We start from the raw sequence: 17,540 nt of genomic DNA, 5'->3' as shown, positions 1-17,540 counted from the left end.
AGATAAATTTAAAAACATTTAAATTTTAAAGGGGGGGGGCGCTTGGGTGGCTCAGTGTGTTGGGCCTCTGCCTTTGGCGTGGGTCATGATCTCAGGGTCCTGGGATCGAGTTCCACATCAGGCTCTCTGCTCAGCAGGGAGCCTGTTTCCTCCTCCTCCTCTCTTTCTCCCTCTCTGCCTGCCTGTCTGTCTACTTGTGATCCTTCTCTGTCAAATAAATAAATAAATAAATCTTTAAAAAAATAAAACCTAGATAATGGATTTATCTTTTTTTTAGAAACCAGCTCTTAGATTTATTCATATTTTTGATTAATGATTCACTAATTTCTGTCTTTTATCTTTTAAAATTATGTTTTATATAGCTTCATAATTTCTTGAGTTGGATGCTTTACTTTCATTTTTATATTTATTAACATATTTATATTTATTAATGCAAGTATTTAAGACTTTTCTTTTTTCTCTGACCACTGCTTTAGCAGTGTCCCATTGTTCCTTTTGTGTAGGTTTTCATTATTGTCAATTTGTATCACACAATTGTAAGTTTTTCCTCAAAAGTTTTTTTTTTTAAGATTTTTTTTATTTATTTGACAGAAATCACAAGTAGGCAGAGAAGCAGGCAGAGAAAGAGAGAGGAGGAAGCAGGCTCTCTGCTGAGCAGAGAGCCCGACGTGGGGCTCGATCCCAGGATCCTGGGATCATGACCTGAGGCGAAGGCAGAGGCTTAACCCACTGAGCCACCCAGATGCCCCTCCTCAAAAGTTGTTTTAAGAGAAATTTTTTAGGCATCTAGGTAGTAGAATTATTTTTTATTTTGGGTTTATTATAGTTTCTGGGTTTACTGTATTATAGAATATAATATAGATTCTATAAAATAGAATATAATATAAGAAAACATCTTATTTTACTTTGTAGATTTTCTTAAGGGCTTCATATATAGGTATTTGTATGAGTTCATGTATTATATGAGGATATAGTTCGGCTGCTATAATAGAAACCTAAATTAAAAATAGCTTAAACAAGCCTAGCTCTCTTTCTCACATAGCTGGAAAAGCACAAATAATTCAGGGCTGATTTTGTGCCTCCACATGTCAAGGACCCAGGAGACTCCTACCTTGATGCTCTTGCTTTCCTTAGGATATTGCCTTCTCTAGTTTATTGTGCATCTAGTTTAATCAAGAAACAAGACGGAAAGCTCAAATAAAGAAAATAAGAAAATAAAGACATAGAAATGTGGGATCCAAGAGCAGGCCACCCCAAGATGGCACAAACATTATTTTGAGTTAAAAAACAAACAAAACCCCAGCAGATACAGGAAAATCTCTTTACCTCCTCCTCAACAGCCAGCTTGTACCAGGAAGAGAGCTATTAACAGAGATTGCTCTTAACAGAAACTTACCTACATAATAGGTATTATTTATTATATTATAGTATAGTATAGTAGTAGTATTATATTATACATAATATATTATAAATTTATTATATTATTATAAAATATAAAATTTTATTATAAATATATTATTAAATTTATTATATTTATTATTTTATTTATTTTAGAAGATTAAAATAGTATATAACCCTATAAACCCATTCATTCTCTGGAACACTTTCTTCCCTGCATTTCTGAGGTAGCTATCTTAATTTGAGCTCAAGTAAAAAAAATATATATATTTTTTAATATTAGACTTCTTTCTCTGGTAACTTTGCAGCGAGAATAGCTTCTAAGTTTTGTGCCTTACTAAGAAAGGTCTTCTCCACTCTGAAACTACAGAAAATATCATATTTTTTCTTTGTGTATTTAATGCTTGATTTTCAAGTCTTTAATTCACCTGGAATTCATTTTGGAAGAAAGATCAATGAAAGGTGCCAGTTTTTTTTTTTTTTTTTTCTGCACAGTTGGCCTATTCTCACATACCATACTGAACTTTTGCACCAATGACTTGAAATGCTAGCTTTCCCTAAACTAATTTCCATGATAGATTTGGGTTTATTTCTGGATTTTCCTTGTTCTACTAACTAGTATATTAAAAAGACAGTATCAAAATTGTTTCAATATCTGTACATTTATAATCTCTTTTGATATTTAAGAGGTAGTCCAACTAATTTTTATTATATATTAAAATAATAAAATTTTTATATGGAAGAAACTTCTGAAATTTAGAATTCAAAGAGAAACTATTTTATTGACTTAAAAACTTTTTGAGAGTGTATAACATAATAGAAAAAGGACATTTACTGGGCACCTACTGTGTTCAGAAACTTTTGTGAGGAATAGAGGTGAAAGACATGATGTTATGTAAGTGAAGATTAATCAGGAGCTTCTTTCAAGTGAGGGGATTTGTTCACTTACACAATCAGTGTTCATTCTCTGTCTCCATCTTTTTCTCACACACACTGTCTTTTTTTTTTTACGATTTTATTCATTTATTTTTGAGAGAGAGAGTGCGCATGCATGAGTGGGGGAAGGAGCAGAGGCAGAGGGAGAAGCAGGGAAGCCTAATGTGGGGCTCGATTCCACAACTCTGGGAACACGACGTGAGCCGAAGGCAGACACTTAACCGACTGAGCCAGCCTGGCATCCCCACGCACTGTCTTTCCATAATCCGTTTTCATCCTCTGTCTCTTTCTCACACATCTCACACACATATGCTATTTTGTTAAACTTACACATACCTGTTTGATTTCTTTAACAGCCAAAGTAACTGAGAACAAGACTGCCTGACTAATGCTGCTCTGACAGGAAATGTTACAGGCTGATTTAGCTCCTTACATATATACTCCATTTCTTTCACCATTGTCCAACTGTAACCTGAAATGAAAGAAAGAAATTCAATTTTTCTAACTGGAATCCTAAAAGTCAGTTAAATAAAAAACTAAATTAAATTACCTATGAGTAGGTAATTCATAGGTATTTTATAAAAAGCTCTATTCGGATTCAGAGTGAACTAAATTACCACTTAATACATGAAAATATTTTGAATGGAAAATAGAGACAAAAAATCAAGTCTAAAATCATGCCACAAGTGACTTAAGAGCAAATTTAATAAAACATTAAAATATTAAAAAGGTTTTACTAATCTCTCAAGGACAAAAAACTCAAACCTTTATATTATATTTATCTTAAAGATTCTAAGGCTCTTACCTTAGGTATATCTGGCTCATTTTCTTTTTAAAGATCTTATTTCTTTGAGAGGGAGAGAGTGAGTGAGAGCACAAGAGCAGCAGGGGGAGAAGCTGACTCTCTGCTGAGCAGGAAGCTGGATGAAGGGCTCGATCCCAGGACACTGGGATCATGACCTGAGCTAAAGGCAGATGCCCAACAGACTGAGCCACCCTGGTGACCTTATCTCCCTTACTAATATTCTCTATAAACTTAGATTTTCTGGGAGTGTCTGGGTTTGGGTAGGCATCTGCCTTTGGCTAGGCATCTGCCTTCAGCTGAGGTCCTGATCTCAGGGTCCTGGAATCGAGCATGTCGGGGTTCGTACTCAGTGGGGAGTCTGCTTGTCTCTCTGCCCTTCCCCCTGCTGATGCTTGCTCTGTCTCTCTCTCTCAAATAAACAAATATAATCTTTTTAAAAAGGTACATAAATAAACTTAGATTTTCCATTGTGTTTGTTACTTAAGTATTTTTTTTTCAACAGAAAGATGCCTGCTAGGTAGTAGATGTTTAAGAAATAATTATCTTCATGATTATTTTTTGGCTAGTCCAAACTACTTATACATTTTATCTGAAGTAGAAATAGTAGAAAAATGACTTTCATTTTTTTTAAATAATTTTATTTAGGGAGCAAGAATGTATGCAAGTGGGGGAAGGTTAGAGGGAGAGGGAGAGAGAGAGAATCCCAAACAGACCATGCTTTTAGCATGGAGCCTGACACCAGGCTCGACCCCATGTCACTGAGATGATGACCTGAGCCAAAATCAAGAGTTGGATGCTTAACTGAATAAGCCACCAGGCATTCCCAAAATGACTTTTATATATGGGTTTTAAATCATGTTAAGAGATTGTGGAAAACACACTTGCTTTTTTATAAAAGCTTTGGGAAAAAAAATTATATTTTGGGGGGCACCTGGGTAGCTCATTCAGTTGAGCGACCAACTCTGGATTTCAGCTCAGGTCATGATCTCAGGGCTGTGAGACTGAGTCCCTTGTCAGGCTCTGCACTGGGTGTAGAGCCTGTCTGGGATTCTTTCTCTCCCTCTCCTTCTGCCTCTCTCCCCACTTCTCTCTCTGTCTCTAAAAAAATAGAAAAAAAATTATATTTTCAAAATAATAGCCTCTATAGGGCATCTGCATGATGCAGTGGGCTAAAATGCCCAATTCTTGGTTTTTGCTCAGGTGGTGATCTCAGGGTTGTAGGACTGAGCCCCGTGTTGGGCTCTACACTCAGTGTGGAGTCTGCCTCAGACTCTTATCTCCCTGTCCCTCTGTCCCTCCCTGACAGAATAAATAAATAAATAAATAACAGCCTCTATCAAAAACAGCCTATAAAAAGTACTGGTGAATAAAGGAATATTTTACAGAAAGCTTATGTGAATATGTTAGTTTAGCAGCTAAATTCCTCATAAAAGAAGGGCAATGTTCTGCTTTCCTTGAAAATCTGAAAATCTTTGTAATTAGAAAAGGGGATTGCTAACAGAAGCTACATTTGCATGACTATAAATTTATAAACTCTTTTCTAAATCTGTGAAACATGGGGTGCCTGGGTAGCTCAGTTGGTTGGGCATCTGACTCTTGATTTCTGCTTGGGTCACAATCTCGGGGTTGTAAGATCTGGCTCCAGCTCAGTGTGCAGTCTGCTTGGGATTCTCTCTCTCCTTCTTCCTCTGCCCCACCCCTCACTCACAAGCACTCCCTCTCTTTCTCTCTCTCTCTAAAATAAATAGATATTTATTTATAACAAATAAAAGGTAAGGAAGTATAAAGCATATGTTGGTAATGACAAGAGGCCGATGGGAGAAAAGCAGCCTGGACACATTCAACAACAAAATGACTTCAAAATCCAGATATAGTCTAATTAGTTAAAGCCTGAGGTTACGCCAGAATTATACTAAACAGTGACAAAAGGAGTTCAGAATCAGTAAGGAAGTTGATAAACTATTTCTCATTTACCTTCTTTGAACACTTTGAATTACAAGCAATATTCTTTAATGAAGCTAATTAAAATTAAAATGCTTAAAAAATTAGAATTATGATAAGCATATTATTCTTTGTCTCAATCACATCAATTGTTGGTCCAGAGGGTTAGAACCTAAATGTCACTACTCACTAGATAGCAGTTACTCTGATCTTATGTTGGACTAAAAAGTTAACGTCTAAATACAATAATTGCAGGGGTGCTTGGCTAGCTCAGTCAGTTTGACCTTTGCCTTCAGCTTGGTCATGATCCCAGGGTCCTGGAATCCAGCCCCACGTCAGGCCCACTGCTCAATGGGGATCCTGCTTCTCCTTCTGGCTCTCCCCCTGCTTATGCTCTCTCTCTCTCTGTCAAATAAATAAGTAACAGCTTAAAAAAAACAATAACTGAAAGTAAGTAAAAGATGAATTCCCTGAACGCAGGGTAAAGACTAACATCTCCATATGCTCTAAATACCTTCTTCATTTACTTTTACCATGTGGACAGGAGCTCCAGAGCATCTGATGGCTTTCGAGCTGTTTACCTGTAAATCACTGCCTAAGGATGTATGAAGAAATAGAAAGATGAACCCAAACAGCATAATCAGTTTCAACTGGGGGGAAAAAAGCTGAAATTTGGGTCCATCCTGAAGTGAAGAGACGAAAGGGAAGAAGGATCCAGCCTAGAGGAGAGTCTCATGGCCTCCCACTCCCCTGTCCAGACAAAGAGATGAAACCAGCAAACTACTTATGGAGCCCTTTTCAATGTCCATGGAGTAGAACTTGGGCTCTTCAACAACACTCTCCCTCCTTCTGGCCTCACATCACAGGAGAAGTACTTCTTTATCGTTCATCTGATGTAGGAAGTTTGCTCCAAGGTAAAAAGGAAAAAAAAAAAAAAGAGAGAGTATAGAGTGATTTGCAAGTTCAAAGAGACCAATTCAGGATTCGTTTAAAGTTTGTAGAGGCAACTTTGGTTAATCTAGACCATGCAAATTTCCCATCCAAGCTTGGTGATACAATGTCACCAACAAATGCAGTCTATCTGAAAGAAAAGAAAGAAGAGACATACAGATGCCTTAGAGCCAGAGCTTTATCTCCATTAGGCTCTTAGATTTTGGAATAAGAGTTTGGTTTTGTATTTAAACCTGTTATTTTTGTATCTTGAGCAGATTTTAATTTGACCCATAAGAAATATATTTTTAAAATTATTACCTTCATTGACTTTCTCAGGATGCCATCCTGTTGTCCAACCCAGGGAAAATGTCACATCTGGAAAGAAGGATGTCACCGTGTCTATAAAAGGTTTTGCATCCACTACCCTGCTATTTCCATTTGGACCAGGAAGAATATCAGCATTAATCCACACAGGACGTTTCAGATGCCTCTTCACATTTTCCAGGAGCATCATGGATGGTTCCACAGCTGCCAGACTAAAAACATAGTTGTTGTCAATGAGATACATTCCTAAAGTAAAAGTAAAAAGTTCTTTTAGACTAGTGGTTTCAGGGCGCCTGGGTGGCTCAGCGGGTTAAAGCCTCTGCCTTCGGCTCAGGTCCTGATCCCAGGGTCCTGGGATCGAGCCCCGCATCGGGCTCTCTGCTCAGCAGGGAGCCTGCTTCCCTTCCTCTCTCTGCCTGCCTCTCTGCCTACCTGTGATCTCTGTCTGTCAAATAAAAAAAAAAAAAAAAAAATCTTTAGACTAGTGGTTTCAATGTTTTCAACTTCCTAACAAAATTGTAATACGATAATGACTGAACTAAATAAAATCAAAGATTACATTAACACCAGAGGAGAAGTTAACATATGCCATATCTCAAATTGTTGACTTATACTTATTATTCATGAGGATACCTTAAGGGTTCTAAAAACACATGAAGAATGCCACTATTTGTAGAAAGACTGAAGTTTCAAAACTGTATTAGGAACACTCAGTATAAAATAATTTAAGAAAAGACATAAATACTCAGTCTTCAGAGAATCTATACATAAGATTTAAAAATTAGATATACTCATAACCTGAAAATTCACATTTATGAAAATACCTACAGTATACCTAGGCACTGTGTCTCTACTGGCTCATGACCTCAGAGAAAAGAGCCTCTATTCTTTCATGTATACTTTTAAGTTTGGATGCATAAACATATTTCTAAAACTGGTTGCAAAGTATAAAATTATAACATCCTCTTAAAACTTTTATAAATTTCATTTTCACTTCATAAACATCTTTTCTGGAGTCTAGAGACAACCATATTTTAGTTACTATATTTATTTTTTAAAAGATTTTATTTATTCACTGGGCAGGGGGAGGGAGAGAGCACAAGCAAGGGGAGTGGCAGGCAGAGGGAGAGGGATAAGCAGATTCTCCACTGAGCAGGGCAGGGGCCCTGGGATCATGACCCGAGCAGAAGGCAGACAATTTTTTTTCATTTTATTTTATTTTTTCAGTGTTCCAAGATTTATTGTTTATGCACCACACCCAGTGCTCCATGCAATACGTGCCCTCCTTAATACCCATCACCAGGCTCACCCATCCCCCACCCTCTCCCTTCCAAAACCCTCAGTTTGTTTCTCAGAGTCCACAGTCTCTCATGCTTCATCTCCCCCTCCGATTTCCCCCAATTCACTTTTCCTTTCCTCCTCCTAATGTCCTCCATGATATTCCTTATGCTCCACAAGTAAGTGAAACCATATGATAATTGATTTTCTCTTCTTGGCTTATTTCACTCAGCATAATCTCCTCCAGTCCCATCCATGTTGATACAAAAGTTGGGTATTTATCCTTTCTGATGGAGGTGTAATATTCCATTGTATATATGGCCCATATCTTCTTTATCCATTTGTCTATTGAAGGGCATCTTGGCTCTTTCCACAGTTTGGCTATTGTGGCCATTGCTGCTATGAACACTGGGGTACAGATGGCCCTTCTTTTCAAGACATCTGTATCTTCGGGGTAAATATCCAGTAGTGCAATTGCAGGGTCATAGGGTAGCTCTATTTTTAATTTCTTAAGGTATCTCCACACTGTTTTCCAAAATGGCTCCACCAACTTGCATTCCCACCAACAGTGTAAGAGGGTTCCCCTTTTTCCACATTCTCTCCAACACTTGTTGTTTCCTGTCTTGTTAATTTTGGCCATTCTAACTGGTGTAAGGTTGTGTCTCAATGTGGTTCTGACTTGAATCTCCCTGATAGCTAATGAGGATGAACATTTATTCACTTGTCTGTTGGCCATTTGTATGTCTTCTTTGGAGAAGTGTCTGTTCATGTCTTCCCATTTTTTTGAGGTGATTATCTGTTTTTTGAGTGTTGAGTTTGAGGAGTTCTTTATAGATCTTGGATATCAGCCCTTTGTCTGTAGTGTCATTTATGAATATCTTCTCCCATTCTGTGGGTTGCCTCTTTGTTTTGTTGACTCTTTCCTTTGCTGTGCAGAAGCTTTTTATCTTGATGAAATCCTAAAAGTTTATTTTTACTTTTGTTTCCTTTGCCTTTGGAGACATGTCTTGAAAGAAGTTGCCGTGGTCTATGTCAAAGAGGTTACTGCCTATGTTCTTCTCTAGGATTTTGATAGATTCCTGCTTCACGTTAAGGTCTTTTATCCATTTGAGTTTATCTTTGTGTATGGTGTAAGAGAATGGTCGAGTTTCATTCTTCTACACATAGCTGTCCAATTTTCCCAGCACCATTTATTGAAGAGACTGTCTTTTTTCCCACTGGATATTTTCTCCTGCTTTGTCGAAGATTATTTGACCACAGAGTTGCAGGTCCATATCTGGACTCTCCACTCTGTTCCATTGGTCTATGTGTCTGTTTTTGTGCCAGCACCATGCTGTCGTGGTGATCACAGCTTTGTAGTAAAGCTCGAAATCAGGCAACATGATGTCCCCAGTTTCGTTTTTCTTTTTCAACATTTCCTTAGCAATTTGGGGTCCTTTTGGTTCCATACAAAATTTAGGATTGTTTATTCCAGCACTTTGAAAAATGCTGGTGAAATTTTGATCAGGATGGCACTGAAAGTATAGATCGCTCTGGGTAGTACAGACATTTTAACAATGTTTATTCTTCCGATCCATGGGCATGGAATGCTTTTCCATCTTTTTGTGTCTTCTTCGATTTCTTTCATGAGTGTTCTATAGTTCCTCAATACAAATCCTTTACCTCTTTGGTTAGATTTATTCCAAGGTATCTTATGGTTCTTGGTGATATAGTAAATGCAATCTATTCTCTAATTTCCCTTTCTATATTTTCATTTTTCGTGTATAAGAAAGCAACTGATTTCTGTGCATTGATTTTTTTATCCTGCCACATTACTGAATTGCTTATGAGTTCTAGTAGTTTGGGGGTGGAGTCTTCTGGGTTTTCCATATAAAGTATCATGTCATCTGCGGAGACAGAGAGTTTGACTTCTTCTTTGTCAATCTGAATACCTTTTATTTCTTTTTGTTTTCTCATTGCTGTGGCTAGGACTTCTAATACTATGTTGAAGAAGAGTGGTGAGAGTGGGCATCCTTTTCGTGTTCCTGATCTCAAAAGGAAGGCTGTCAGCTTTTCCCCATTGAGAATGATATTTGCTGTGGGTTTTTCATAAATAGATTTTATGAAGTTGAGAAACGGTCCTTGATCCCTATACTTTGAAATTTTAATCAGGAATGGATGCTGTATTTTGTCAAATGCTTTTTCTGCATCAACTGAGAGGACAATGTGGTTCTTCACTCTTCTCTTATTGATTTGTTCTATCACATTTATTGATTTGCAAATGTTGAACCACCCTTGCATCCCAGGGATAAATCCCACCTGGTCATGGTGGAAAGTACTGTTGGATCCTATTAGCTAGGATCTTGTTGAGAATCTTGGCATCCATATTCATCAGGGATATTGGTCTGAAATTCTCCTTTCTGATGGGGTCTTTGCCTGGTTTAGGGATCAGGGTAATGCTGGCTTCATAGAAAGACTCTGGAAGTTTTCCTTCTGTTTCTATTTTTTGAAAGAGCTTCAGGAGAATAGGTATTATTTCTTCTTTGAATGTTTGGTAGTATTCCTCAGGGGATCCGTCAGGTCCTGGGATCTTGTTTTTGGGGAGGTTTTTGATCACTGCTTCAATCTCATTACTAGATATTGATCTATTCAGGTTGTCAACTTCTTCCTGTTTCAGTCTTGGAAGTTTATAGGTTTCCAGGAATGCATCCATTTAAAAGGCAGACACTTAACAAACTGAGCTACCAGGTGCCCCCTTAGTTACTACTTAAATAAAAAAGCAGTTTTACTCTTTTCTCTACATCTATTCTAACTGACATCTATAGATTTTGAAACAATAAGGTTATAATCAGCCTACATAAATATTGCTTATTTTTAAAGATATATTTATTTACTTTAGAGAGAGCGAGTAGGGTGAGGGGCAGAGGGAAAGAAAGAGAGAAAATCCTCAAGCAGACTCTTTGCTAAGAGCAGAGCCCAATGTAGGACTCCATCCCAGGACCCTGAGATCATGACCTGAGCTGAAATGAAGAGTTGGATGCTTAACCAACTGAGCCACCCAGGCATCCCCATAAATTTTACTTTTTAAAAAAATACACATATGAACTTTACTGGACTACTACACTATTTATAATTCTGAATCTCTTCTGAATCTTTAAGGCCTAAATTTGCTTCTGAGAAAATTAGGTTTTAGTGACTACTACAGTGGGAGGCTAAGAGTTGGGGAGATGGCTGTCAGAGGGGAATATTCAGTATCCTCTCCTCACATTTCCAAGTTTCTTAGTGGATTCGAGTCCACCTGCCTATGCTTCCAGCACTCTTCAACTCACTCCTTTCAGGCCTCCTAGGATAAGAAGAAAAAGTAATAACTTCCCTATTTATTAGGTCATATTTATTAGTGAGAAAGGATACTATTCATTAAAACCAGGGGCGCCTGGGTGGCTCAGTGGGTTAAGCCGCTGCCTTCGGCTCAGGTCATGATCTCAGGGTCCTGGGATCGAGTCCCGCATCAGTTCTCTGCTCAGCAGGGAGCCTGCTTCCCTCTCTCTCTCTCTCTGCCTGCCTCTCTGTCTACTTGTGATCTCTCTCTGTCAAATAAATAAATAAAAATCTTAGAAAAAAAAATACCAGAGGAAGCTAGTCTCCAGCCTCTCTTTCACTCTGCTCCCGTGTAGTGAACTTCTTTTTTAAAAATACATTTTATTTATTTTATTTATTTATTAGAGAGATAGAGAGAGAGCACAAGTAGAGCAACAGGCAGAGGGAGAGGGAGAAGCAGGCTTCCTGCCCAGCAGGGAGCCTGATGTGGGGCTTGATCCCAGGACCCTGGGATCATGACCTGAGCCAAAGGCAGACACTTAACCGACTGAGCCACCCACGTGCCCCATGAATTTCTTTTTGTTCATTCTCTCTCTCTGAAATGGAGACCCTAAATGTTAGTGGATTACTAAACTCTAATGCTGGACCTTGCAGACTTTAATTCAGATGCTATCATTTCTCTGTCTCAAATGCTTTCTGCCTTGATTAATATCAGTGCCATGTTAAAATACAATTCTGAGATCAGGCACCCCCATTCTTGGTAGCAAACAACTTGTACCTGTGACCCCAAAGCTTGCTTATCCGCAAGTCCTATAGCAGCAGCCAAGTTCCTGTGGGGTTCTGCTCTTCATGGGTGGAACAGGAAGAAAACCTGAATTAATTCACACATGTCTGCCACCAACATCTCTTTTTCCAGAAAAAATTCTGATTTCTTAAGAAATCTGGTGTCTGTGAAGGTTGGATTAAACACTAATTTCCAGCTTACATTCAGGGAGGAGATTCTTAGGCTTTCTCAATTTAGTAAGGTGATATAGGGCATTCAATAATGGCTTACTACTGGGTAACATCAGCAGACAGCATATGCTCCCCAAAATTGAAATCCCACCAGCATATATGAAGGGTCTACTATGTGCAAAGCACTGTGCAGTTAAACCTAAGGAGTTATGACATAGAACATAATGAAAAAGAATTTAATATATATATTCTATATGTAAATATTTTAATTATTGCTGATATAGACTATGTTAATTTTACTTGCCCTTATCAGTAACTTAAATAAGAAAAACAAAACCTCTATTAAGAAAAACCCAAAACCTTACTGAAGAAAATAAAATCTTTTGTGTTGTAATTTTTATTTTTCTGGAACAGAAAGCTGACAAAACAATGATAAAATCCTTCTTGAAGAGTAAATGTCAAGGAAAAGCCCTAACATTTTTGGGGAAAAACAAAGGCTGAGGATGCATTTTGCCCAACAGCAACATATAAGGCATACTTCAAAGAAAAACAAACTATGTTTCAGATAAATTTTAGTACTTAGTTATTATTTGTATACCAAACAAAATAACTTAGAGCCATAAAATAAGAACCAGTAAAATTTGACTAATAGGTCCATCAGCTCCTTTTACAGAGGTAGCACAGAGTCTTCCTTCACAGTGTGAACTCTCCAGCCAGGCTGGCAGATTTCCTACCAACTCTGTGACAATAAGCAGTCTACTGATTCCTCTCTGCTTCTTTTTCCTCATCTGGAAATGAGGATGATAGCAATAAGCTACCTCCTAGGATTGCTATGAGGATCAAATGAATCAACACATTCAGTGCTCTTAGAAAAGTGTTTGACACGGTATACATGTCCATAGAACTGTTAGATAAATTCATTTCCCTTCAAATATGTTCTGACCAAAAAATCTGCAATCTTAGTGGCTCAGCATACGTGTGTGTGGTAGCCGCTAGGAATGAATGAGCTGATCTGACTAGTGAGCAGCCACAGAATGTATCAGAGAGAACAATTCAATGGGCAATAGTAAACATATACATGAAAAGGCAAGGAGAGCTAAAACTGAGTCACCAAACATTAAAGAGGTGCGGAGGGAGAGGCAAAGTGAGAGGGAGAAGCAGCCTCAGCGCTGGACAGGGAGCCTGATGCAGGGCTTGATCCCCACACACTGGGATCATGACCTGAACCAAAGGCAGATGCTTAACCCACTGAGACACCCAGGTGCCCTAAATCCTAGACTTTCATAGCAGTCCCCTTCATGGGGCTTATGGTGAGCTTCTGTAGTAGCACAGTATATTCCTGGCTTTACCTATAATTTTTATACTGCTAAAATACCGCAAAAGTAAAATTTTCCATGACAGCCACAGAAAAGGAAATAACACTTAATCTTGCTCTTCACTGTCAATGCTTCCAAAATAAAATTTATAAGGAACTCTTGCATTATTGAAAGACTTCTAGATAACTTCCCATATACAAATACAATGTAAATCAGGTAGGATATGCATTAACTACCCAAACTACTACCAACTCTCTCTCAGATTACTTTTTTTTTTTTTTTTAAAGAGGGTAAGTTGTGGGGGCAGGGTTGGGAGGTAGGGAGAGAGAATCCTATGCAGGCTCCATGCCCAGCACTTAGTGCAATGCGGGACGTGACCTCACAACCCTGAGATCATGATCTGAGCTAAAATCAAGAGTCTGATGCTTAACTGACTGAGCCACCCAGGTTCCCTTTGGACTACTTTTAGTGAAAGCAGCATTTTAAATTTTATCATTCTATTATCACAATGGTCATTTGTGATAAATTCCTTTGTAAAAATGAATTTAATTTTAGCTTCAAAGGGTTCCTAAGAAACAATTTAAGTGAACAACTCAATAGGTCTTAGGTCCCTTCTTGAAACATACTAGTTTGTAATTCCATTTTCAGTTTGAAGTATAAACTTAGTCAAGTACAGATATATGAAGCTATTAACCTTTTATTTTCATTGTTACTCTACAGCAACTAAAAGACTGAAAATGTTTATACAAATACCTCTTGAAATCCAGCTTGATGCCTTTATTGCTTTTTATAACTGCAGTCAGCCATTCCTGTAAAGTATTATCACTATTTGTTTCAGGAGGATGGGCCATGATTGGTTGGCTATATTCTGACCCATCACTCGGAAGAAGGACATCAGCCTCTATCATGTGAGCAGTACCTGTCCAAATAAAAGAACTTAAGTTAATGCTAATAAAACAGGGACTGAAGAAGATGTCAGGTCCAGTAGTCTTTTGAGGAAGACAAAAACTAACATTTACTGAATAACTACTAAGTACCAGGTACTGTACTAGGCCTTCACAAGTTTGTTTGTTTCACAGTTGAGCAAACAGGCGAGGAGTTAAATGCCTTTCTGTAGATCTACAGCTCTTAAGCTGATGTTAAAATATTAATTTCTTTCCAGTACATAGCAAAGTAAGTATACAAAAGGAAGGATTAATATGTGTTCATTGAAGTTTCTGAGAATAAAATAGTACTTTTATCTTCTCACTCCTCACATAGAAACTATAGATATTTATTGCTTATAGTGACACTTTTCCTGAAGATGTTACAAAAGTTTTTTTAAATACATATTTTATTCTCAAAAAGACTCAATGTTTTCTGTTTTTCTTACCAGGACATTTTAAAATATGAATGTGTTTAAAATCTAAATGTTAATAAATAAATAAAATTTAAATGCTGAAACCATAAAATAAAATTACATTATATGTAATAACTTCTGTAACAACTTTGACTATTCTGAGCTCTAGATGTGTTGACAGTGCAATAAATACCAAGTGGTACTTTTACATTGTTTCTCCTGTACTCTGTTTTTTTAAAAATCATAGACATTGTTGAAAATCCAGTTTCCCATGTTAACCAAACTGAAACAGATGTATTAATAATAGTTATACTATGTTTAAATATTCTGGGAGAAATGAGATAAACCACTGAAATATAGCCTTCATATCTCTAGGATCCTCTCTCTTTTCCTTTAGCCTAAAAAGAAATCACAAAACTAACCATGGCTGAGAAAAGGGATTTGTGAAGAGCATTTCCAAACTATAAAATTTGGGGCTCCGGTTTTGCCTAACAGAATGTAAAAAGGACATTATCTGAAGACTAACCTATGAAAACTTCCTGGATCAATATATTGATCTATTGATCTCTATACTATTTTTAGTATAGTATAATAAAAAAATACTATATTTTTAGTATAAGATTTCAGCATATACTATTATGAATTATAAAATTTTAACAATTTTTTCCAAATTTTTAGTTGCTATTACATAGAAATAAAATTTATTTTGTTTTGACTTTGTATCCTGAGATTTTTCTAAATTTACCCATGAATTTCAATCATTTATCTGTGAGATTTTTGATTTTCTATATATAAAACCATTATGTCTGTAAGTAGTACTTTACTTCTTCCTTTTTTCCATTTTTAAAAATTAACATAGGGGTGCCTGGGTGGCTTAGTTGGTTAGGCATCTGCCTTTGGCTGGGATCATGATCCCGGGGTTCTGGGATCCAATCCCAAGGGCTCCCTACTTAGCAGGGAGTCTGCTTCTCTCTCTGACCCTCTCCCCTACTCATGCTCTCTTTCTCCCTCTCTCTCTCTCAAATAAATGAATACAATCTTTAAAAAATTGACATATAATTCACAGACCATAAAATTCCACTTTTAAAGTATACATTCAATAGTTTCTTATTTTTTATTTTTTAGATTTTTAAAAAATTTATTTATTTGACAGAGAGAGAGAGAGAGAGCATAAGCAGGAGGAGCAGCAGGCAGAGGAAGAGGGAGAAGCAGGATCCCCGCTGAGCAGGGAGCCTGATGTTGGCTCCATCTAGGACCTTGGGATCATGACCTGAGCCAAAGGTAGACACTTAACCAACTGAGCCTCCCAGGCGCCCCACTTCAGTGTTTTTTTAGGATATTCAAAAGGCTGTGCAACCACCACCAGTACTTAATGCCAGAAAAATTTCATTATCCCAAAAAGAAACCCTGTATCCATTAGCATTCACTCCCTATTCTCTACTCCCACCAGCTCCCGGCATTCACTAAACAACTTTTTCTTGAGTGTTGCTTTTGCTAAAATTCATTTATTACACAATCACTGTGTGGTTATTATGTGCTAGGCACTGTTTTAGGTATCAGGGATTCCATATTAAACCAAAGTTCCTCCTTTTGAGGAGAAAGAATAACAGTTAAAAAATATCTTTACAGGGGCGCCTGGGTGGCTCAAAGGGTTAAGCCTTTGCCTTCAGCTCAGGTCATGATCTCAGGGTCCTGGGATCGAGCCCCACGTTGAGTTCTCTGCTCAGCAGGGAACCTGCTTCCCCATTTCTATCTGCCTACCTCTCTGCCTACTTGTGATCTCTCTGTCAAATAAATAAAAAATCTTTAAAAAAAAGAAAAAATATCTTTACAGTAAAAGAAATATATATTCAGATACATTATCCAGATATATAATTGAGTAGGATGCAAAAGACACATTAATTTTTACAATAAAACTTGGGACTGTGGAGTTTTCCTTGTTGTACCAGGTCACTGAGCTATGCCCTAGACCTCTCGGGTGATAATGCTTTCAGTCTCCTGTGCTGCTGCAGCCAACATGGGTACTTCATAGGAAGTAGCTAAAAAAAACTGCTATAGTGTTCATCTATAATGAAGGGATATATATAACTATATATCCTATATAGATATATAGAGAAATAGATAAAAGATATATATAGATATAGACAGATAAATACATACATGTGAGATATATATATATATATATATATTTTTTTAATAGATTAAGTTAGTAAACCAAAGTCCTGGTTTCTATCCCAAGGCAATTAATTATAAATTAGTACACAATGGCTTCATCCATCCATTAACATACTTGTTGAAATTCTCCTTAGTACACTATGAAGGACACAAAAATATGTAAGACATACAACACTGATATTAAAAATTTTCTCAAATGACTACAATGTATAAGCAAGTGTAATAATATATTGAGAGTTTCAAGTAGACACAGAAAAAGTAAATCACTTTTGGAAAATAAGAAAATTCTTCCATTATGCAAATTTGTTCATTTTGTAAACAAAATGAGATCTTTTATAAAAATACTTATGTCAGCCTACAATTTGCATTTTGATCATCTAAGTCTTTGGTACCTACAAATATGCCTACATATCACAAAAAGACCTGAATCAATTTATTATCCAGTGTAAATACAAGAAACTGTATTGACTTACTTTTCAGTGCCTCATTCAGTTGTGCCTTATGGTTAGCAGCATGATACCAGACGATCTCAGCGCCATCTTCTGTTGTGATCAGGTTATTTCTCAGAAAATATTCTAGTACATTTTCACTCCAAGATCCTAAAACAACATTTAAATCAAAATGAATGGATTGTTTTTCATGGGGCAAACATTTTTTATTTTTTATTTTTTATTTTTTATTTTTTTAAAGATTTTATTTATTTATTTGACAGAGAGAGATCACAAGTAGACAGAGAGGCAGGCAGAGAGAGGGAGGGAAGCAGGCTCCCTGCCGAGCAGAGAGCCCAATGCGGGACTCGATCCCAGGACCCTGAGATCATGACCTGAGCCTTCGGCTCAGGTCA

General features: G+C 37.1%; 1 protein-coding gene across 1 annotated transcript in view; it reads right to left on the bottom strand.

Moving 5' to 3' along the window:
• LOC111148399 (family with sequence similarity 151 member B) overlaps positions 1-17,540 on the bottom strand; it is a 30,597-nt gene that overhangs the window by 6,535 nt on the left and 6,522 nt on the right. The window contains exons 2-5 of the mRNA XM_022504916.1: positions 17,170-17,295; positions 13,936-14,101; positions 6,332-6,549; positions 2,671-2,806 (exon numbers count right to left, since the gene is read on the bottom strand). Of these exons, the coding sequence (XP_022360624.1) occupies positions 2,671-2,806; positions 6,332-6,549; positions 13,936-14,101; positions 17,170-17,295 (646 nt within the window). The remainder of the gene's footprint in view (positions 1-2,670; positions 2,807-6,331; positions 6,550-13,935; positions 14,102-17,169; positions 17,296-17,540) is intronic.

Source organism: Enhydra lutris, unplaced genomic scaffold (genome assembly GCF_002288905.1).
Source record: "Enhydra lutris kenyoni isolate GAN:26980312 unplaced genomic scaffold, ASM228890v2 scaffoldscaffold19, whole genome shotgun sequence".
Taxonomy (NCBI): Eukaryota; Metazoa; Chordata; class Mammalia; order Carnivora; family Mustelidae; genus Enhydra; species Enhydra lutris.
This window is presented reverse-complemented; position numbering and strand designations above follow the sequence as displayed.